A 24,819-nucleotide genomic window follows, 5' to 3' on the forward strand; every position below is an offset into this window, starting at 1 on the left:
CTAATGAGGTCTGATGAGCAATAAGCTGACATTCCCCTCGTTAGTGAGGCTCCGACACAAAAGCACATACAGTATAGGCGCACACATGACACACACACACACACACACACACATGAAGAGCCAAGGATGCACATACACAAACACATTGCAGCTCCAAGTCAGTGCGCGCAACCCTGATTGCACTATAATTACACACACACACACACACACACACACACACACACACACACACACACACACACACACACACACACACACACACACACACACACACACACCCCTCAGCCATCTTGTTGGCTGTGCTGTTTATGTCTGTATGTATGTGAGAATGTCTGCCAGGACTTGCTGCTTATCTTGTGATGGGTCTGATTGTAGCACTTAACCATTACACAATACACACACTCTCTCTCGCTCATACACACACATACACACTCACTTGCATAGCTACACAAACAAACAAACAAAACAAAAAAAACTGAAAATGTCTTATGACAGCAGTAAAGGGAAGGAAGTCAGGCTATACACATTTGCAGCTCCAGCTGTGTGTCTGTCTGTGTGTGTGATGAACTGTCTGTCTGCCGTGTCACTTCCCAGTGATGTATGAACCTGCAGTCTGAGAGAGACTGTTCAAAAAATACATGTGCTAATGTTTCAAACCACAGGAAGCTATTTTAGAGACCACCGTCAACAAGATAAAAAAAAAAAAAAAGAAAAGAAACAGGCTCACATGATGCTAACTGAATGAACCATTTCAAAGGATGCTAACACGTACACACACACACCATTCAAAAGTGGTCCTTGAAGGTTGAGATCAGGACAGCGAGGTGATTGTGTGTGTGTGTGTCCCACCTGTGTGACCAACAAGACCGACAAATGAAAACAGGCACAAACAGTCAGTGAGAGGTTGAACGCACAAATATAAGAACAAATAAGGCAGGAAACAGGCTGACGGCTTCTGTTTCCTCCGTTAGCCGGGATATCATTTCTGTCCAGTTGAGCTCAAATGTTGGTGGGACAAACACTTTCAAAAAGATCTGTGTGTGATCTGACTGTCAAATCAGCTGCTTGATGATCAGGAAACAGTGGATCCTGGTTGTGGCCCAGTTCTAAGGCCTTTTGTGGAGGGAGGGGGGAGATCATATGAACTATTCTAGGAATCATGACTATAATTCATCTATTCAATTTTTGGGGGGAGGGGGTAGATTTAGTCTACAAACAACTTAATATGAGCTTCCTCTGTCCCAGCTACCCTTTTCTAATTTTCCAACCAAACAGAAATGGTTATGGGCTGATTACATTATGGAGGAGTTAGTGGAGTGGAGTGGAGTGCACTTATTTGCACTTATTTGTCAGTTACAGTTCAGACAACAGACAACTGCTGCATGGGGGGGGGGGGCTGCAGTCAATCCCAGCTGACATAGGGGGAGGGTGGGGTACACCTTGGACAGGTTGCCAGTCTATCACAGGGTCAACATATTGAGACAAACATATAGAAACATATAGCGGAACAGGTATGGAAACTTCAATGGAAGAAGTGATAGGAATAGAAGAGAAAAGGTTTGATGCTGAACTTTCTTCTAGACTGGTAATTGGGTAACAGATGTTAAAGGGATAGTTCAACATTTTAGCAAATTGGCCCATTGCCATAATCCCTATAGTTTTAGGGGTAGGTTCATTACCTTTAATTGTCGGTGCAAGCTATTTTTAGAATGGCGGAGCAGAGCCGCGAGCTGCTCAGAGCTACGCTATGGAGTTGTTTTTGAGGTAAATTCATGCAAAGCCGCTGATGCGCATTCCCATCGGGGGCAACAGTCTCTGCATTTGCCTCTAAAACAACTCTGTCTCATAATGTTCCGTTATTATCTCATAGCTTGGTGAATGTACAGGTCACTTGTCCACCAGAGCGGAATCCCATGAGCCTCCGTAGCGTAGCTCTGAGCAGCTCACGGCTCTGCTCCACTGTTCTAAAAACAGCTTGTACCGACAACTTTTTTGTTCATCAGGCATGACATTGGTCACAGGGAGCCCATAATAAGAGTATGATCAGGTTGTCCAGAAATGTTTCCTCTGACTCTTCACATTTACTGAATAGAGAATATCAACTTTAGCCCTCAAACAGGTGCTAGAGTTCCTTCTTTCAAACAAAATAAATTCAAAGATTTTTTTGTATATCAGTCCGTCTTACTGCTGAACCATTAAATTAATCGCAGTAGGAATCCAGGGTCATGAATCTGTAAAACTTGTATGAGGTTGTATGAAAGAGAAGTAGGAGGTGGTATATGTTCGCCTATATGTTGTATTTGTCCTTGTGAATGGGCCTTTGTTGTTTTTGATTATCTGTCCTACACGTTATGTTCATTATTTTGTTGTTAAATGAACAACCCAGGGATGCAAAAAAGAATTTCAGTCCAACTGACAGTAAAGGAAAATGATCTATCTATTTCTTACCTCCAAGGACTTCTCCTCCATTCCCGTGTTGTGATGCTGCTTCTCTGTCCTGCTCACACCATCGGGGTTCTGAAAGCTCCTCCAGAGCCACATGAGACAATCCACTGAGTTTAACTGGCTGCAACCATGAAACTGATCCTCACATGAAGGAACACTGAAATATAGTCTCCCCTCCAGTATATCCCTGTCAGACGTGCTTTTCACACCAGTGTTGGAAACAAGTGGAAATAAACTGGTGGCTTTGGGTCCACGCCATGGTAACCCTGGACTGGAGTAAGTCATGAATGACCTTTGTCCACAGCGGCTCAGTTCTCCCGGCTAAAACACATGGCAAGGACCTGAAAGTGCTGTGTTGTGAAAGTCTTTGTGTTCTTGTAGCTCAACTGTGAATGCAGTTGTTTCCGGTCTGGAATATGCTCTGTGTTAAAGGACAATTCCGGGCAAATTCAACCTGGGGCTTTAGTTTCCTAATATTTTAGGTCTAAAAGAAGAATCTGAAGATTTTCTTTTTAATTGCTCCTGTTTTGCAGTAGTTCTGTCTGTCCCCGCATCGCCACGATAGCTATAAATGGGAGCAGATCGATCTTAGGCTCTTTAGGCTGTTGACAAAACCACATTTTTTTTTCCACAGACAATGTCAGATGGCTATTCAAACATACACCAGGGGTTTGTTTTACTTCAAGCAAGCGGACATGTTTGTAAACGGAGCTGTAATACAAAGTCTTGCGAAGTCTTGCGCAAGAGTCAAGTTGACGCGCTCAGTATGTCTACAGGCAGAATAAACATTATCCAGACTTACTCTAACTGCTACGAAGACGTTGTGGTTTTGAGTTGATTTTCCTTTGTTGATAAAACAAATGGGAGCTTCAGACGACCTGTAAACATAGTTAGCTGCCAACTTGACTCTCACGCAAGACTTCGCAAGTTCCCGCGAGACTTTGTATTACAGCTCCATTTACAAACATGTCCGCTTGCTTGAAGTAAACAAACAAATCCCTGGGTGTACAGTGTTTCCACTAGCTTTTATGTCTTGGGGGGGGGGGGGGGCATTAGCATCATATAGACCTTCGGCTTCGATTTTATTCTGAAAGACATGCGCATGCACAATTCCGTGCCCCCGAAGCCTGCATTGCATTGATGTGATCGGTTTTTGAGGGTGAACGCTAGTATTTAAGGGAGAACAGCGCCTTTTAGTCGCCCCGTCTCCAGCTTCTTACTGGGCGCTTCGGGTGGAGGGCTCCAACTGTTTTGTCTCTGTCAGACCAACAAGTCCACTCAGACCGCGATAGGCTGATTGATTTCCCGTTTTTTCAAGGGGGCGGGGCTCGCCCTGGTTGTAAACAAACTATTGTAAGCGCGTCAACTTGACTCTTATGCAAGATTTTGCGAGACTGTGTATTACAGCTCCGTTTACAAACATGTGTCCGCTTTCGTGAAGTAAACAAACCCCTAGTGTATGTTTGAATGGCCATCTGACGTTGTCTGTGGAAAAGAAATGTTGTTTTGTGGGATGTAAACAGCCTAAAGAGCCTAAGATCTGTCCGCTCCCATTCATCGCTTTCTGCCGATGCGAGGACAGACAGAACTACTGCAAAACAGGAGCGATTAAAAAGAAAATCTTCAAATTCATTATTTTCGACCTAAAATATTCGGTGTCAGGGTGAGCACCTCCACTGTGTGTCAAGGCATGTCGAGGAATGCAGCTGCTTCTCAGCTCTGCTCTGATCATCTGTGCTGCTGTCAGCTGAAGCTTCTCTCACTCGTCCACTCAGATCCACTTTGTGTCTTTTCTCCATCTGCCACAACAGATAATTGCTTTACACTCATGGCATTGATTTCTCCCTGTTTTTGCCCCGACCCCGCGACTCCCCGCTCCCTGCCCGTCATGAATGTCAGTTTACTCTCTGCCCCCCCCCGGACATGCGTGGGGCATACTAAGCAGATGACAGAGGAGTTGCTTGGGGTGAACACATTCAACCGCACCAATGTTGTGTGTGGGTGGGTGGGTGTGTGTTCCTTAATGGCAGAGGGGTCTCCCTCTGCAGCCGTGCCTCCGCATTCAGTGCGTCTGTGCGCGCGTCTCTCAGCCCACAGCAGTGTGGGTGGAATAGAAATTATTCGAGGGTGGGTGGAAAAGCAGAGAGAGAGAGAGAGAGAGAGAGAGGAGGACGGGGGAGCAGAGAGGCTGGGCGAGGGAGATGATAGAGAGGGAGGAGGAGGAGGAGGGGGATGAGAGAAAGAGAGAGAGAGAGAGGGAAGGGGAATCTAGCGACAGCGACATTCTGTAGTGGTTTGGACATTTGAAAGCCATCAAGCTTTGCTGCTTGGTCTCTCTTGCGCGTGCACATACACATACACACACACACACACATACACTTACACACGCACGTACACACACTCACACATTCAACAGCTGGTGACAATGTGGACTGAGGGGAGCTCTCACATGCAGTGCTGAGGATTTTCTTGTCTCTTTCTTCATGGAGCAGCAAAGTTTGAGCGTGGATTCTGAAACAACCGCTGATCCAGTGAGTAAAGCAGCCAAGTGTGTGTGTGTGCACATGTGTGTGTGTGGGAACCGGTGTGTGTTTTTGCTCTCCCTGTATTTGATGGAGACTGTATTTGATCCTACAGATGACTCCCTTTGCTTCTGTCATACACAAGCGTGCCGGGCTGCGTTACATAATGAGGAACGGTTTTGACCTGTGTTGCCGGAGCAGATATGATCATTTGTCTTTGCCAGCTTGAATTTTTAAACCTTTATCAAACTCTTATTGCAGACGGAGGCATTTTACAGCCTGATCAAAGCTTCTATAGCTTCTCCTGCTCTCTTCTTCTGTTGCTCCTCTCAACCTGGCAATTCATAATAATCATCCACGGTGTATTGATTTTGGTTTAGAAGAATTGAATGCAGTGAAAGTTCAGCAGTGAGGCTGTGGAATGACAGATCATGTGACCTGTGCGAGCCAATCATCAGGCTGTTTCTTTTTTGGTTCCGTCGGCTTCGACAGAAACCTGTTGATTCTTTGCTTCAGTCGACTGCATCAGCTCAACTGTGTGAAACTGTCTTTTTATTTTTATTTTGTCGTTTCTGAGGGAAATGTCTGTACATAGTGTCAGTAATTCATGAGCGGTCAGTCTGTTGTGTTAACAATGTTGTATTCATGTAACTTAACAAGTCAATAGTTGTGTTAGAGTGAGGTGAATGAGTGAGGGGGGGCAGGAGCAGCACAGAACATTATTTCACTAAACATAGCAGTGAGAAAAGGCTTGTGAGCCCTCTGACCTAGCACACACACACACACAGACACACACAGACACACACGCGCACACTCAAACAGAGAGGCATAAAAAAACTCATTCATATTAGGGGGGAAAAAAAGTGAATAAGCACACAATCAGACTCCAGAGATAAGAACCTGCACACACATTTCTTCCTGTGTGCGTGTTTGTGTGTCTGTGTCTGTGTCTGTGTGTGTGTGTGTGTGTGTGTGTGTGTCTGTGTTCCTCGTGATATCCCCTGGGAGCAGAGTGTGTTGGGGAAGGAAAATCAGATGATGAGACAGGATCAACGCGGCTCCTGTACATGAAACACCTCAGGAGGCCCAGGAGTCACAGCAGACGCGGCTTCGCTTTCAAATAAACAACAAGCGCTTCTTTTTTTTTTATCAGCATCCAGCAGCAGATGGCTGCAGCTCACCACATCAGCTCAGTCCCCCACGCTTTCATGTGATCGGCCGGTCGCGGAGTACCGGCACACTAAACGGACTCGCAGTGCGACCACAATCGGAGAACGACACTTACCGCTTTGAGGCCGGACTTGGTAGTATAGCTGTTAACCCTTGTGTTATGTTCACATTTTGGACCCTTTGGAACTGTTCGGGTCAAATTGACCCGGAACATTATTGTTGGTTTTAAAAGAAATATAGAACTAAATATTTACATAAAAAAACTCCAACATATATTTTCTTTATCTCAGTTCCAAACAATATAGATAACATACATGAATCATGTTTGCAATTAATCTCTGCTAGATCACATTTAACAATGGAAGTGTCATTCGTTTTTTGTGATAAAGTTATAATGTATGTAAAAAATCCACTATAGTAAAGCCTTGGGGTGTTTGTGTGTGTCTCTGTGTCTGTGCGTGTCCATGTGTGTGTCTCTGTGTGTGCGTGTTTGTGTGTCTGTGTCTGTAAGTGTGTGTGTGTCTGTGTCCATATAAGTGTGTGTGTGTCTGTGCGTGTGTGTGTCTGTGTCCATGTAAGTGTGTGTGTGTCTCTATGTCTGTGCGTGTCTGTGTCCATGTGTGTGTCTGTGTATGCATGTTTGTGTGTCTGTGTCTGTGTGTGTCTATGTCCATGTAAGTTTGTGTGTATCTGTGTGTGCGTGTTTGTGTGTCTGTGTCCATGTAAGTGTGTGTGTGTGTGTCCATGTAAGTGTGTGTGTGTCTCTGTGTGTGTGTGTGTGTGCGTGTTTGTGTGTGCGTGTTTGTGTGTGTCTGTGTCCATGTATGTGTGTGTGTGTGTCTCTGTGTGTGCTTGCGTGTGTGTGTTTGTGTGTCTGTGTCCATGTAAGTGTGTGTGTGTCTCTGTGTGTGCGTGCGTGTGTGTTTGTGTCCATGTAAGTGTGTGTTTGTGTGTGTCTGTGTCCATGTAAGTGTGTGTGTGTCTCTGTGCATGTGTGTGTGTCCATGTAAGTGTGTGTGTGTGTGTTTGTGTGTGTCTGTGTCCATGTAAGTGTGTGTGTGTGTTTATGTGTGCGTGTGTGTGTTTGTATATGTGTGTGTGTGTGTGTGTGTGTGTGTGTGTGTGTGTGTGTGTGTGTGTGTGTGTGTGTGTGTGTGTGTGTGTGTGTGTGTGTGTGTGTGTGTGTGTGTGTGTGTGTGTGTGTGTGTGTCTGCGTCCATGTAAGTGTGTGTGTGTGTGTGTGTGTCTGCCTGTTTGTCAGTCAATGTATTTCATCCGGGTCAAATTGACCCGAACATCCTATGAAGGACATAAATGCGTAGGGGTATTGTAGCATATCATGTCAATATTTTTTTTTTCTTTCACACGTTCTTCACATAAAATAAGCCAAGGCCATGGATTTTCAGGACGAAAAGTCGTATCCTTGTACATTTTTTCTTTTAGTAAAAATTTGAAACGGGTCAATTTGACCCGAACACCACATAAGGGTTAAGCAAATATCCTGCCGAGTGTTGTGTGTGTGTGTGTGTGTGCGAGTGGTGGTCCGCCTGTGATTACTGTTCCTCTTTACTAGTGCAGCTTTCCTGTGATTGTCATGAGTCATCATTATTTTTCAACATCTCCTTTCTACTTATTTTTTTTAGTGTTAGTGAGTGAGACGCCGAGCATTCAGCCAGAAGTGACTCTTTCTCACATTGTAGAGAGGCAGCAGTACACCAGGGTCACATGAAGGTGAATAACAAGTAGCAGCTTTTAGTACACACACACAAACACACACTGGTTTCATAAGCGAGTTTTCAAGGAAACATGAGAGCTTACAGAGAGCAGATAGACACTGCCCATCCCAAAAAAAAGTCACAACTTGGATTTAACTAAGCTAATAGGTAAGAGCATCCCATTGGGTAATTACTGTATGTTTCAGCTATGTTTCAATGTATCTAACCCTAACTGATGCAGTCTCATTTCTTAAACAACCATGTAAGACAGATCCTGTGGTCGGGGAGAAGATGTTCATCTGTTTCAGAAGGGTCAAATTATTGGCACCAAGTAAATAAAACATCTAAGGAGATTACTGAGACTAAAACTGGCTTAAGAACTGTCCAACGCATTATTAAAAACTGGAAGGAAAGTGGGGAACCTTCAAGGAAGAAATGTGACCACAGAGTCCAGACCTTAAAGGTCCAGTGTGTAATATTTGTTAAGGTTTACTGTCAAAATCTGAATATACTACCAATGAATATATCTGTATAAGTGTATAATCGCTATAAATCCGTTTGGTTTTCATAGCCTTATAATTGTTCTTTCACATATAGCAAGGGTCTTGCTTAGAGAGTGTCGCCATCTTGCCCCTCCATGTTTGTACGGAATGCAAAATCCAGCCAACCAGAGAGCACGTTTCAAGAGTTTCACGTTCATTTGGTAGATTACACTATTTTCCCCTCATTATACACACTGGACCTTTGACCCCATTGAGAATCTTTGAAAAATTCATGCAACTCTGGACGGAAATAAATGATGTGACATCGCAGAAGCTTATTGAAACGATGCCACAGCGAATACATGCCGTAATCAAAGCTAAAGGCGGTCCAACAAAATGTTAGAGTGTGACTTTTTTTTTGGGACAGGCAGTGTATATGCATGAGTTGTATTATATACGGTCTCTGTTATTTTGCCATTGACTTCCCATGTGTAGGTGTTGCTGGTGACGGTCTGTGGTTTTCTTCGGCCCTGAGGTGAAGGCGCTCACTCACAACAAAGGCAGACAACAACAGCAGAGGGCAGTGTTGAGTTTAGTTTGACTCCTGTGCATGGCAGACAAAAAGAGAAACAGGAGGTGTCAAAAAAAATCCTTTTGACCCTGGAAGTGAGCTGATGAAAACTAAAAACTATGGAGATCCACCTGTTGAATACTCCTGTACACCCCACTCCTCCCCTCCTCCCATATACGCTCACTGAAGTTGATTTATTACCTCAGTTACTGGTTATTTCAAAACTGCCACGCCTTGACTTGTCCATAATAATCACAGAGCAGGATTGTCTCTTTGCAACACTGGATTAACAGGGAAGTTTGCGTTAATGGAGCGAAGCCCCTGCGTTTCCCAGGTACTGAACCAACTGAATTAGCTGAAAGCAGACCCGCCCCTGATTGGTTATTTTATGTACAGATAATTCAATTTACAGAAAATGTATCACATCATGAAATAGTGTTGTATTGTTTGTGAGTGCATGTTTTAGGATGTCAGAGTCTACATACATAGACAAACTTCAGAAATAAGACAGCGGTGATACACAATGCTGATGAACTATATTGTACCTGTTGTTATAGGCAACCGTGACAAATGTGTAAGAAGTAACAGTGTGGTTCACTTTCAATGCTGCTACAACTCTAATGCTAATTTATTGCAGAGGCATGAAAAACAGTCGGTGCTGCACGGCTTTTTAACATGTGCTCTGCATGTGTGTGTGGAATCGGATCTGCATGTGTAGCCCTGTTGTCTCACTGTCATCTGATATCCGCAGAAGAGAATGTTTCCCTCTTATGTTGAACTGCCCCAGAAAAGACCATGATCCAACACACACACACAAAGGAAACAGAGCTGCTTGGCTAGACTACAGGAATTAAGCTAAATAGAGCAGTGCAACATGAGAAACCTTCTTCTCCTCTCTTTTAGTTCTCTTCTCTTTCTGTCTCTCCCTCTCCCTCTCCTCGTCAGGATGTGGATTTAGCCAAACTTAAACTTTGTCATATCCCTCTTATCCCTGCCGCCTCTCTCTTCCTCTGCTCTGACAGAGATGTTTTTCAGCCTGAGCTTCAGCGCAGGTTACTCACACACCGAACCAAACTGTGACAGTGTGACACTCACCTATTTACTGTACATGTTTCCCTTTGAGTTTTCTAACCTCATCACAAGACAGATGTAAAAAAAAAAAAAAAAAAAAAAAAAAGACACTGTGGAGGTATGAGGGAAGGTGTAACAGAAACTCTTTACTCTTATTTTCCAAAACAGGAAATTAGGGGGAGCTAGGTGTAGGCTCAAGGCCATATGCACAAATTCAATTGCAGCCTTTGTTTGTGTGTGTGTGTGTGAGAGAGAAAGAGTGTGTGTGAGCTGAGGCAGGCTGCTCTGTCCTTTAAAGTGCCTTTCTTTGCTCCTGTTGACCGTTTAAACAAACCTGTGGAGTTTTCAGGAGAATATTTCCGTCTTCCTCTCTCGTCTCCTCCTCCTCCTCATAATGAATTTTATTTGTAATGCACTTTATATTGAGTAAACAATCTCAAAGTGCTACATTAATAAAAATAAGAATTGGAGAGAGAACATCTCCAAGAAAAAAAAATAGACTAATACTAATACTCCTCCTCTCTCTAATTACAGCAGATGAAGCAATGAAAACAATTAACTTCTTTTAATCCTTAGAAAACATCTGACAGCGGATGAATCGGATCTAGAACCTGCCCGACCGTGATTTGAAAGGGGGAGGGGCCGCAGCGGGGGCGGAGAGGTGAGGGGCCGTCGCTGCAGCGCGATTGGCAGGCTGACCTTTGTCCCCTCCCCGTCTCTGTAACTGCTCCCCGATGGGGGCGTGTCTCTATGGAAACGGAGTGAGTGTGTGTGTGTGTGTGTGTTGGCGTGTGTGCGTCCGCAAGAGAATGGAACTTCCTAGTCAGTTCTGTCAGCTCAGTGTGTGGAGGAGTGTGTGTGTGTGTGCGTGTGTGTGTGTGTGAGGGGGGAGTCAGATTTTACTTCTCGCTACTTTAGCAGAGACCTGAAGCTTATTCTAAGGTGTGTGTTTTTGTGTGTGTGACACGGGCATGCTGAGGCATGGCTCCATCCGAGTCAGCTGTCTGGATGAATTTCCTTCCCTAGATTCCCTCTGAAGAAGCTTTGTCAGCGCGCAAGTGTGTGTGTGTGTATTTGTATGTGTTTGTGTGGTCCACATATGTAGATTAAGCAGTCAGTGGGTTTCCTCCTCTGTGAGAGGGGAGCAGGATGAGCCTGAGGAAGAGGCTCTCCTTCAAGCGGGTCTGGAACTTCAATACAGTGAGTAGTACACACACTCACACTCACAGACACACACACACATGCACTTGTAATGCTCTAGAAGGGGTGTTGATGCAGAAAGTGCACAACCTAAGAGTCTAACTCGCCCCCTTTGAGGGACTTTGTTACACATCTTTTATGCTGAACATGCAAACACCAAACTTCATCCCTTTACTGCCGGTAGCTGTCTCCAGTGCCGGGAAGCAACAGGTATTTATTCTTTAGCATGCTAACCAGCTAGCCAATGGCACATCTTTGTCACTTTTAGATAGTAATGGTCTGTAGCCTCTGCCCTGCAAGACATTGTGCTGCACTATATTATAACATTTTGTCTTCTTACAACAGGGAGTTGACAATAAAATAACATGTTTGGTGGCAGAGATTTTTTTATTTATTTACAAATAGGCCCTTTAAAGCTCAAAAACATCCATGTTGTCCTTTTTGATTTTAGTATACAGTATTTTAGTGTTAGTGTTAAGAGTCTAACTCGCCCCCTTTGAGGGACTTGCTCATTTACATCTGGATTCAAAACATTCACACACTGACTGATTTATAGACCCAAGTAGTTCTTTAATAACAAACCAAAGTCTGGCTGTAATCCTGCCAAAGTCTCACTATAGCGGAAAAACTTAGCAGTTGCAACAGAAATTCAGCAGCACTTCTCCTGTTAGGCAGGATTTAATGTTGAAAACCTGACCTTATATACAGTTTGAGAGCCGTGGAACAGGAAAGAGAGAGGGGGGGGAGAGCACGGCTGTCAGTCAGTGAAAACCACAGTTTCTACCATTGTTTGTTCTGATCACTGCAAATGAGAAAGACGGGAAGGGACGGATGGAGGGAAGAGAGGACTGTTACCTACAGCGAAGCAGGCAGGGAGAATAAGGGGAATCCATCACCCTCAGACTGTACTGAGAGGGGAAACAAGGGGATGGGGGGGTGTGAGGAGATGGACAAATGGGAATAAATGAATGAGGGTGAAATAGGAGAGGTAGCAGATGGAGATCTGGGAGCAAACGGGACAGAAGTTGAGTTGGAGATGTCGCCCCTGTCTGGTTCCTTTTAAGAAAGAAGGGATGTGGTGGTGGCTGCCGGCTGTGGAAGTGTGTATAAAGGTATGGTCAGAGAGAAAGAGAGAAATACTAACATGAGTGTGGGATGGCTGCGGGCTGTTTCTCTTCCTCTCAAAGCCAGATGTGTTTGGGGCCAGAGCAGGAGAATAAAGAGAGAGAGAGAGAGAGAGAGAGAGAGAGAGAGAGAGAGAGAGAGAGAGAGAGAGAGAGAGAGAGAGAGAGAGAGAGAGAAAGAGACAGGGTCAGAGATTGAGACAAATGGAGGCAAAGACAAATAGTTTTTTTTTTATTTCCTTTTCACTGCGAGTCATGGGGCCTGTTACATCTCATCCTGAAGCCTTGTCCTGTATGTGTCATGAAGAGAAGTGAGATGAACACACATGTGAAATACAGTGGAAAGATGAACTAAGTGAGCTCTCATTGCCTTAATTTGGCGTGACAAGTGGCAGCTGTGAGAGTGTGTGTGGGTGCGTGGGTGTGCAGATAGGGGCATTTGATCAGATTGTATGGTGTTTACACCTTGTTCCCTCCTCTGTCTGTCTGTGTGTGTGTGTGTGTGTGTGTGTGTGTGTGTGTGTGGTGGTGGTGCATTTAAGGCCGCGAGCCAAGTAAAAGAGACATTTATCAGCCGCTCAGCCTCTGAGTCACATCTCCTGTGTGGCTTTATTGTAAGGGAAGCAAACATTATCTGCATTCCTTCCTTTCATAGACAGTGGATATTGATTCCCTGAGTTCATCACAGGGATTCAGGGCTTTTTTTTTTTTTCTCCCAGAATTCCAGAGACGGTCACAGAGGATTGCACTTTTTGGAATAAAAGGTGTTTTGAAATGTTTGGTGGGGATGCTGAGATGGTGCACACATAGGGTCTATTGACTCTGAGTTTGCTTATTGCTGCATGTTTATTTATTCATTGATTTAGTTGGTCATGTCTTTTAAATTTTTTCTCTTAAAGAGATACTTCAACATTTTGGCAAATTGGCCCATTGCCATAATCGCTATAGTCATAGCAGTAGGTTTGTTACCTTTAACTGTCGGTGCAAGCTATTTTTAGAACGGCGGAGCAGAGCCACGAGCTGCTCAGAGCTACGCTACGGAGGCTAATGGGATTTCTTGGTTTCCCTCATCAAACTCATCAAATACACAATCCAACAACTCCAAAACGCTCTGGTGGACAAGTTGTGACCTGCACATTCACCACGCTATGAGATAATAACGGAACATTACGAGACAGAGTTGTTTTCGAGGCAAATACAGAGACTACTTGCTGAAAAACTGTCCCTGACGGGAACGCACATCAGCGGTTTCGCACGAATTTAACTTGAAAACAACTCTCGTAACGTTCTGTTATGATCTCATAGCGTGGTGAATGTGCAGGTCACAACTTGTCCACCAGAGAGTTTTGGAGTTGTTGGATTGTGTATTTGATGAGTTTGATGAGGGAAACCAAGAAATCCCATTAGCCTCCGTAGCGTAGCTCTGAGCAGCTCTGCGGTTCTAAAAATAGCTTGCACCGACAAATAAAGGTAACGAACCTAGTGCTATGACTATAGCGATTATGGCAATGGGCCAATTTGCCAAAATGTTGAACTATCCCTTTAAAAAAAAATCTTCTATACAGTATGTTTTCATGAAGAAATCAAATTTATGGTCTGTGTGACCTCATCTCAGGTGTTGAAATGAAAAGCATCCTCACACCTCCACAGCCTCATTTGACTGGTGGATGATTAGAACCTAATCAGCTTGTTCACCTCATCCTCTCCCCCTCAGAGTTAAGCCGGGGTAAAGCCCAGCGGTTACATGGTTGCCAGTCCTGGCAGGGTGACTGGTCCTCTCAATGGCAGCCACTATTCACCTCATATTCAAAAGTAAACACACAGGCACGCACACACTGAAACAGCTTCCTTCTTAGTTTTGGAAGTGTATGTGTGTGTGTGTATGTGTGTTTGAATGTGTGCAGTTGGGAAATCTGTGTTGTGAATTCTTAGTCACCTTTTAAGGACAGCATGTGTGTGTCATTTGTTCAGTTACAGGCGTGGTCTCCTGCAGTCATGCCAGTGTTTAACAGGCGTTTGGGATGTGTTGGGTCGTCTCCCATGCTGCAGCCTCTTCAGTCATCTCTCTCACACACACACAGACACACACACACATAAGAGTGGATCCTTATTCCTTACCAAAGGTGGCAGTTAGAGCTTCGGCGATGCAGCCAGGAATAGGTTCCTGTGGTACAAACAGTGTTGTCTTTGTGTGCGAGTGCATATGTTATCCTGGACAGTCTCTCCCACAGGTAGACACTTTTATTCGCCGTGTTAAGTGCGACTAGCTGCTCTGTGTCTCATCCCATAAAACAGAGTGTCATTTTCCAGGAATCACCGTCCATCTATTGGCACACACACATACACCTCCACACACAGGGAACATTTCACAAAAATCTGAGATTGCTCAAGAAGACTTTTATTGCTTAAAGTATTAACATTATGATAACAATGGAAATGAAGGGCTGTAAATTGTGGTCTGTGTTTAGCCACAGTGTGAACCTGACGTTTAGGCTTCATAACATATGATGTAAACCACCCCTCGCCCAGTGGTCACAGCTAATAAAGCACTCGGGCCTGTACACACAGCGACCAAACATTCCCTCACACAAACACAAACCCAGGATAAACAGGCCAGGTATGCGGCTACAAGATGGCAGTTTATGTTCAGAGCTGAGAGGAGGAGGATGGACATGAATGTACAAGTTGTGACCTGCAGACAAAAAAAAATCAGGTTTTTTAATCACACACACACACAATCCCACTGTTGATCAACAAAGTCACAACAGCCTCTCCTCTCTGAAACTATCAATTACATCTTGAGGGTGTGTGGACCCTGACACGCCACACATACCTACCTAGATAGACTGGAAATGATGTTTGATTCAGACCCTGTCTGTTGCCGGTGAATGTCGTGCAGACATGTGATTCAGCAGCCTTATCTTTTGTTAAAGTGGGTGTCAGAGTGATGTGCGCTCATCGTATAAATATCCACAACACTTCCACTGTTCCCCTGTTCTGACCACAGCACTTCTCAGAACACTGAATAATCTTATGACGTCGTACACAGACTTTCATTCATGTTTGTGAATTGTGAAGATTTAATTTAAGATATGGCAGCATTTTCACACTGACTTAGGTTTAAAATTAGGTTATTGGCCCTGTTATGAAAAGGATTGTCACTTTATATATTAGCTGCTCAGTCGTCAACGAGTGACTTATATAAAAAGCCACCCTCAGTATAGTTGTAATGAAGGAGGAAATGAACTGTAAACATGTTTATTTCTGCTGTAAATTTGGACATTTTCACATGGGAGTCTATGGGAATTGGTTCGCTTTTGGAGTTAGACTCCATGTGGCCATTTGAGGAACTGCAGCTGTGTCACTCAGGTTTCATTTTTCAACCTTGCCACTTGGTCTGCTGACGTAAAACTAACACCCCCACTTGATAAACAATTGTTATTGCTATTAGGGATGTCACTATAGATTTTCTTGGTACGATTATTGTCAGAGAAATAATCACGGTATTACGATTATCACGATTATTATGCATTAATTAATTTCACAACACTGTTAAAGTGTAAAATCAAATACAGTTCAAATATACATTACTAATTATTTACACAAAATATTTTAAGTATCTATTAAAATATGACCGATTATTAATCTCCCAGGAGAAGTATCTGTGCATTTACCCTTGCTTTGGTGTATATCTGCCGATACGGTTCAGACATAATCTTCTTTTGTAAAGTGACGGTATTTAGGAATCTTTACAATCAATTAATTATGGCATTTAATACCACAATTAATTGCGGTATTACAAGTAAACAAGTAATTGTGACATCCCTAATTGCTATATATCTTTTATGCTGAACATACAAACACCAAACTTCATCCCTTTACTGCCGGTAGCTGTCTCCAGTGCCGGGAAGCAACAGGTATTTTTCTTTAGCATGCTAACCAGCTAGCCAATGGCACATCTTTGGATCGCAATGCTCTGTAGCCTCCAAACTGCCCTGCAAGACATTGTGCTGCACTATATTGTAACATTTTGTCTCCTAAACAGGGAGTTGACAAAAAAAACAACATGTTTGGTGGCAGAGATTTTTTTTTACAAATAGGCCCTTTAAAGCAGAAGTAAGTGATCCGGTCGTTTTGGCTAACTTCTTGTCAGCCGATGGAGTTCGCAGTCCCCGCCCTCGTCCCTAGGTCACCACATTCACGCGCATCTCTTGGCTGCACACACAGAGAGGACCGCCCCTTTATGCCGTTCTCTCTCCTCATTGGATAAAGGTTGTAGGATACAAGGAAAGTTTTCTCCTCGGCTGACAGCAGAGCAGAGTGACTGACAGACCTGTGTTTCGGACCAAACGAAGTGATTGCTGTCGGAAGATATAACTATTTAAGACTTATATTAACACAAACATTCCGCTTACTTCTGCTTTAAAGCTCAAAAACATCCATGTTGTCCTTTTTGATTTTAGTATACAGTATTTTAGTGTTAGTGTGATAGAAAGTCAGATGTCTGATTCTGCTTGTGAGATCATCATCATCATCATTCAGTAGTTACGAACAGTTGAATAAACTGCTATTCCAACATGATAATTTTTTGAGGGTGCTGATTCTTAGGTGGTTGTTTGGTGTTTTGTTTCTCCCCTCATCATCCTTTAGAAATCCAGCAGACCTATGGACTGAATTGTAATAGAACATTTCTCCTGGCAACGGTGGCGACACAGCATCACAACTGGTTGTCTGTCTGGGGGCGTCAGACGATAAAATGAAGGTGTTAAAATGTTAACTGAGAAGAAGAAACCATCACCAGCAGTGTGACACAACATCCGTAACAACACACACATTCTGAGGTCTTGCTAAGAATTTTTTCTCTCTCTCTTTGAGAAAAAACAAGTCCTCCTCAGATGTGGAAACCATAATCATTACCATCAGTCATGTGCTGCTATGTCACTTTTTTTCTGCTGATCTCTATCTCTGCATTTACTGTATAATGGGAGCATAAAAGCTCTGTGACCAATCAGCATCAGAGGACTAACCGCAGACAATATTGAGGTCATGACACAGTGGTACATCTCTGCAGCCAATAATACTGAGAGTAGTGGGCTTAGGAAGTTTGAAAGCGGTGGAGGCTAAAAGTAGCACACGGGGCCTATGAATCAGGACTCCTTTGTGACACACTGAGGGAGATATAGAGTTGGTATTATGATTCTATATCATCCAGCCTGTAAGATTTTCCAGCTGCATGTTTCTCTCTGTGGATACATGGTTGGAGAGAGGGATGAAGGGAAAGTCTGGAAAACCCCAATCATCCCCTGTGGGCTGTCAGGAATGACCAGGATCTGCCAGGAGAGGAGAGGAGGGGGGGGAATCACTTCTGGAATGACTGAAGGAGGGAGGGGAGAAGAGAATGAGGGAAGGCTGGAATGGGAGAGAGGAGGAAAAGAACAAACAAAAGTGGGGGATTTTGAAAATAGGTTAGAGGGAAGTTAAAGGAGGAAAAGAGAAGAGAGGGGACTTGGGGCCTCAACCAGGGGCCAAGCCACTCCACCACCGAGTATGCCTGGAAGTGATCACATTTTAGTTGAATGGAGATGGGGGATGAACACACACACACCACACACACACACACACACACACACACACACACACACACACACACACACACACACACATGTATGCAAAAGAATGCACATTCAAAAGACACGTCTCAAACAGATGTTGGCCATATGCATCAGCTTACACCCAAACAGAATACACAGCACATTGTTACACACAGACATGCATCAGAGACAGAATACACGCTGCTGAGACTGTGAGATGAGAAATGAGTGGGATTTGAAGCGGCTAAGGATCGGGTAACCGGTTTCCACTGGTGAGGTTTTCTTGCCTCATGTCCTCCGTGGTGGTTTGACCACAATCAACTGCTGTAAAGTCACATCAGATTTCTGTTCACACGTCGGTGCCAGCCTCCTCTCTCCTCAGGACGGTCTAAAAGGGCTAATCCCGGTGATTAAACTGGCTGTGCCATATGTGCCCCGGCTGTCTGGCTCTACAGAGGAAATGGTCAATACGCACATAGGTCAGACCAGGACATGCACTGCTCCGAGGGGGTCAGCTTAAGCAGATGCTCAGTCAGAATGTCACAGGGTCTGTACACGGTTGTGTTTGACCCCGAAAGCAGAGCTAATGGTGGACAATAACACCATCATGACTTAGTTGAGCACCAAGGAACAAAGTCACTGTAAGAAATAAGAGCTGGTTGTTGTAAACTGTTCATGTTTATCTCGTTTTGTTTTTTTATTTTGTTGCTGACCTGAGGTGAAGATAAGAGGCGTCAGTTTCTAATTTAGTGCTTGTTTCAGCTTTAGTCATGTCATTGTTGTTGAGTACAAAGACCACTCTGTGTGAGTCCGTGTTCACATGTTTTCAACCCTGTTATGGGTCATGTCCGTCTGTTCCAGCACAAATCTGTCTGTCTGTCGTTCCCTTTCTCTGTTTTACTTTCTTATAGCGTTTTTCTTGTTTTATTTGTTTTATTTGTTAGGATCCCCATTAGCTGTGCTCTAGACCACCACTAGTCTTCTTGGAGTCCACATTTACAGTAAAACCAGTACATTTAAACATATATTTACAATCACAACATGAAAAAGACAAAAACTTACATTAATCATATTGTTATCTACATTAAAGAACGTATGAAGGATACTCCAATGCACAGTGGTAAAATAAAATAAAGGGGTAAAACAAATAAAAATGTTCTCACTATTGAAATCTCTGGTAGTAACTGAGCCATTGAAGTTCATGTACATTCTCAAGTATAAGGTCTTTGACCGGAGTCTGACTGTTTACTGGTTCCCCATGTGTACTGAGGGGATTTACTCAGTCCAGTAGCACTTCCCTGTCTATTAGTAAGCTTTCACTATGAGGCTGAACACAGGGTGTGGGCAGCATGTCATTTTTGTTGAAGTGTTGTAAAGACAAAGACGTCAAAATACGCTCAGACTCTTTCTACATGGTAAAGGTCAGTGAGACTTGTGGCAACTGCATCACCGCTGGTTAATGTCAAAAATGAGGAAGATGCTTCTCGATTTCTCAGAAAAGAAGATGAAACATTTTTCTCTGGTGACTGCGATATTATCCTATGAACCACAAGTCACCCAGGAGACTCTCAAGTGTGTGTTGACTAACGATGAGATCATTAATAGTTCTTTTTCTCAGAGTGCTGTAGAGCTGTACCGTCAGAAGCAGCATTACTGTTGTCATATGAATGAACACAGAGCCAGTCATCAGGATCAGCTGTCTGATCATCAGTGTCAAAAGTCTCTGACACATCAACAATGTAGCTCAGTCTTTCTGACGCTGTTTACTTGTCTCTGCCTCCTTCTGTCTTCCATCTTGTCTGTGGTGAACTGCTCAGTCTTTAATTGTCGCCCCCCCTCCGCCTCATCTCTCTCTCCCTCCCTCCCTCTCTCTCACTCTCTCCCTCTTTCAATTCAATTCAAATTAGCTTTATTGGCATGAATGTCACAAAGACTATGTTGCCAAAGCCTAAAGACTCACTGAAACAAAACAGCAATAAACTTCAAAAGTATATATGGAATAAAACTTAAGAAAAATAATCTCTCTCTCTCTCTCTCTCTCTCTCTCTCTCTCTCTCTCTCTCTCTCTCTCTCTCTCTCTCTCTCTCTCTCTCTCTCTCTCTCTCTTCTCCTTTCACCCTGTCTGAGTCACAGAGCGTTTCAACTCTGCTCCAGAGTTCGCTACATTAGTGATGTCTGTGCTGAGTGATCTCATCCCAGCTCAGCACGTCTGGGATCAAAATCAGTGCATTGTATGTGCTGCATGTGTTCTTTTGTGTGTGTGTGTGTGTGTGTGTGTGTCAGGGGACTGTGGTCTGAATCCAAAGCTGCTTTTGGTAGAAATAAACAGTGAGTGAGTTTAAATTGATTAACTATCTATAATGAGTGATTGTGAGAGATATGCAAGCAGACATCACACGTTACTGTGATATCGGGGGGAGGTGGTTCCTATTTTCACCACCTCACACACACACACACACACCCCCTACACACACACACACACACACACACACAGTAAACCCCACCCCTCGGAGGTGGTTTTCTTGCAGAGCGAGTGCAGCCAGTTCACAGATTATTCCACCCACACACAAGACAATGAGTGTGGGCACTAAACTTAAGCCGTTTTCCCACTAAAATTAGCGGGTCGACGCGGGTTTTTTAAACGCGGGTCGACCCGCTAACAATCGGCATTTGGCCCCTTTCCCATTGACCAAAATGAGCCGAGTCTGACCCCCCGCTGAGTGATCAGACAGAGCATAAACCAGTCGCCCCGCTCTCATCCGCGGTGCAAGAGACACACACAGTCATGCCACAGCCGCCCGCCACGGAGTGTCCGTCCGCCGAGGCAGACTCTCTGGCTGGCTGACCTGGAGCACCAGGACCGCGGAGGACAGAGAGTCTGCTGCGGCCGGATGACGGACGTCCGCGGCACAACACGTCAGTTAAACAAACTGTCGCTTCTTTTCTTTTCTTTTTTTCTATCGTTTTTGGTCAGTGTTCTCTGATGTTTTGATCCCAGTCTCGGGTTAGGGGCAGAGCGGAGCAGAGCTTTGTTTTGGTACGTGATATGAGACGCGACCGGCGCGATGACGTAGCGTCACGTAACGTTCAGTGTCATCACGTAAATTAGCGGGTTGACGCGGGTCTGGCGTTCCCACTGCAAGCCGTTCGGAGCCGAGCCGATTAAAGGCGATTTTAACCCGCGTCGCTTGCCGAGTCGTTTGACCCGCGTTGACGCGGGTCGACGCGGCTCATTGCGCCTTTCCCACTGCCACCAAAAGCCGATTGTTAGCGGGTTTAAACGGGTTTTTTGGCCAGTGGGAAAGGGGTATTACTGTGTCACCATGTGAAAGTGTGTGTGTGTGTCTCTGTGTGTGTGTGATTATGGGCCAGGCGTTGTGAGAAACACACTCAGTCTGCTCGGTCTGTGTGTGTGTGTGTCTCAGAGTGCATGCCCGGACAGCTGCTGGCCTGCCTGCCCCTCGTGCACTGTCTGAGCCTGTGTGAATGAATGTCATCAGGGTGATGAGTGAAGATCCTAATCCATGTCTCTCTGTGCTTTTTTACAGTCTGCTGCAGTCTCCGATGGAGGTGAGTAGATAACAACTTCTCTTTCCACCATCTGACATCCTCACTCTTCAGAATCTGTGTGATCTGTCTCCTTCATGTTCACATAGAGTCAGACAGTCTCCATCCACCTCACTCCTGTAGTCTGTGTGATCAACTTTATGTACTTCATCGTAAGTGTAAATACTGTTGCTTGTCCACTTGAGAGCTGTTGGACCGTGGCTGAGCTCATAGTGGACTCCTCATGATTTTCTAGTGGCTTTCACTAGATTCTCATCAAAAGCAGCCGGTCTGGTCTGACAGGTTCAGATCCTGCCCCACCTCTGCTGCTGCTGCTGCTGCTGCTGCTGCTGCTGACTAAAGATAGTCCCAAAATTTGTCAACAATGTAGCTGCACACGAGGACTTGCAGTGACTGGCAAGCGCACATGGGGAGGGCTGATGTTTGTGATGCAGAGATTCGTTTTTTGTTTTTTTTCTACAACGCTTGTCTGAACTTTTGTTTTTGTTTTTTTGTATATTTTTTGGGCTTTTTCGCCTTTAATGGGCTTTATGCACAGCTCCACTACTTCCTGAACTTCAACCAGCTCCTTTATTTCCTGTCTTAGATTATTGGACAAACTGATTAATCCAGGTGTGTCTGACCTCACAACAATGGTCAGACACACCTGGATTAATCAGTTTGTCCAATAATGTAAGACAGGAAATAAAGGAGCTGGTTGAAGTTCAGGAAGTAGTGGAGCTGTGCATAAAGCCTATTGAAAGCACAGTCGAGAGAGTGACAGAGAGGGGGGAATGACATGCAGGAAAGGGCCACTCGATGCGGGATTCGAACCAGGGCCGCCTGCAGTGTGGACTGTAGCTTCAACACATGGGGCTCTACCAACTGAGCTAAACACCGCCCCGCTTGTCTGAACTTTTATTGTGCAGAAAAAAAAACTCACAACACAAAAAAAAAAGATAGAAGTAATTGACGTTCAAGAGAAGTCCTGTGTGCTTTCACACTTCCACACACCTGGCTTCAAATCCCAGCAGGAAGTGGATTGGACAGATTGTCATCACCAAAATGTTTGGAGGCCGTAAGAGAGAGAGGTGTGTAGGGGGAGGGAGGAGGGAGGAGGGAGGAGGGGGTTGTCCAGCCATTCACTGTTTTGTAAATGGATCGATAGATTGTTTGTTCTGCAGTTGTGTGTTGTGTTGTTGTTATCTGAGGGAGACTGCTGAGTTGTTTGTGTACTTAGCATGCAGCAACAGTCACAGAAGGAGGCTCCTAGTGGGGCTTTAACGCCTCACAGATACACATGAAAGACAATTTACTGGGGATGTGAGATGAGAGGAGGAGGAGGAGGAGGAGGTGAGAAACAAGACAAAAGGCGTAGGGCCCATGGTAGACAAGCTTACTGACTGGCTGCTCTAATGCAGAAGTGTTTATGATCACACCACATGTCTGTGGGGGAGAGAGTGTGATTGACTGAAGTGGGAAGCTGGCTCTTCCTCCACAGTTATGTGCACGTTAAGCAGGGAACATGTCGGCATAGTAATGAGCACATTACGTGATGGTTCCTCCCGTTCAAATTGTGAGTGTTACAGCAACGACGCACTGAAAGCAACTCACTTGATGTGTCAGTCTTAGCTGTTTGCGAGCTGAGCTTTGGTTTTAACCTGGCAAAAACACATCATGTGTTTCTAATAGATTGTATCGACCTGTTTTTTTTGTGACATCGTTCTGAGATAACAGCAAGTTAACGCTAAGAAAACTTTGGATGAGAGGAAGTCAGCTCATTCGTCCTGCACACAGCTTGTCGAGGCACTCATTAACTTGAGTTCAGGCTAAATGATGAATGTTATCTTTGTTAGTGAAGGACTCCCACGCAGCTGATCGAACATTTCCGCGAGACCTCGAAATGAGACACAAAAGTCAAACTCAACAAGAAAGAAAGATATACTCTACATTTGAGAAGTGGAGTGAAAGAAGTGAACAGGATTGATGAAGTCTCATTTATATTATAGTTATATATAGTTAGGCTATTAGGTACATTTATTTTTAAGACACTGTTCAGACACAAGGTGATCCAAATCCATTCAAAACAACCAACACAGTGCCATTGTAGAGGCTATTAATTATTCTGTGAGAAGCTAAGCTCTGGGTGGTCATTGTATACTATATGACTCCTGAGCAACACCGGACTCTATAATGAATGAGCTATGATGAGGTCCATAGGCTTTAATGGGACTGATCAGCTGACAAAAAGACTGAGAAAACTGAATAGAACTAAATAAATATCCACTTTTATGAAGACTTGAGATGTGGGTTCTAACAAACTCACAACTTCTGCCCACATCAGAATTCTACTTCCCAATAGATAGATAGATAGATAAAACAAGTTAAAAGAATATAATTCTAGTCCCAGCTCATAATGCTTCCCTTTGTTACTGGAACTAATTCAAGGGTTTGACTAAAGCTTTTGACTCAAAATAAAACATTTATTTGAAGTAAAGATGGGTGAATGATAGTAAAAGAATTAATACCTGTAAAATACATTTGCCTTATTTTGAATTTGAATGTACATTTTCTGAAGATAGAGGTGATGTTAGGACAGAGACTATGTGACTGCTGGATACAGTTAGTACAGTATGGATTATTTCAGTCTGATCTGCTCTTTGAGAGACTCCCCTCTTCATCGCTCCTGTCCTCATGTGAGTGTGTGCAGCTGTATGGGGGCTGCAGGCCTCATTAGCCTCAGTATTGGCCTTTCTTTAACAAGCTTCTCATCAATACTGTAGTGTGTGTGTGTGTGTGTGTGTGTGTGTGTGTGTGTGTGTGTGTGTGTGTGTGTGTGTGTGTGTGTGTGTGTGTGTGTGTGTGTGTGTGTGTGTGTGTGTGTGTGTGTGTGTGTGTGTGTGTGTGTGTGTGTGTGTGTGTGTGTGTGTGTGTGTGTGTGTGTGTGTGTGATAGTGTGCTGTGAGCTACCTCCGCCCTCGACTCTGAATTATTTATCATCCCTGCTTGTGCTTGTATCACTTACCTGCCTGGGAGCTCATAGAGGTGTGTGTGTGTGTGTGTGTGTGTGTGTGTGTGTGGTCTCTCAGGTTGTCAGCTGGTTGCTCACCCCCATCGGCCCTTCTCTCTCATTCTCTCCTTCAGTCCCCTTCATCTTTTCTTCCTCATTTCCCTCCTTCTCTCCTCTCCTCCTGTGATGCCGTCACCTGAGTGTGTGTGAGTGTGAGTGTGTGTGTACAGTATGTGTGTGTGTACACGCCCTATCTTGGACTGTGTGTTCAACCTGGTGTGCTTGAGGTTGTGAGGGGCCCTGGTAGGGAGAGTATGGATGGAGGGGCTTGGATCCCCCTCAGGATTCGCTACCTGCCTCGCTGGCATCACA

At 44.3% G+C, this 24,819-nt stretch overlaps 1 protein-coding gene across 5 annotated transcripts in view; it reads left to right on the forward strand.

Moving 5' to 3' along the window:
• rgs12b (regulator of G protein signaling 12b) overlaps nucleotides 1-24,819 on the forward strand; it is a 54,486-nt gene that overhangs the window by 12,133 nt on the left and 17,534 nt on the right. For all 5 annotated transcript variants that reach the window (XM_083973665.1, XM_083973666.1, XM_083973667.1 and 2 more), the window contains exon 6: nucleotides 21,440-21,461. In XM_083973665.1, the coding sequence (XP_083829791.1) occupies nucleotides 21,440-21,461 (22 nt within the window). The remainder of the gene's footprint in view (nucleotides 1-21,439; nucleotides 21,462-24,819) is intronic.

Source organism: Trachurus trachurus, assembly GCF_905171665.1.
Source record: "Trachurus trachurus genome assembly, chromosome: 1".
Lineage (NCBI taxonomy): Eukaryota > Metazoa > Chordata > Actinopteri > Carangiformes > Carangidae > Trachurus > Trachurus trachurus.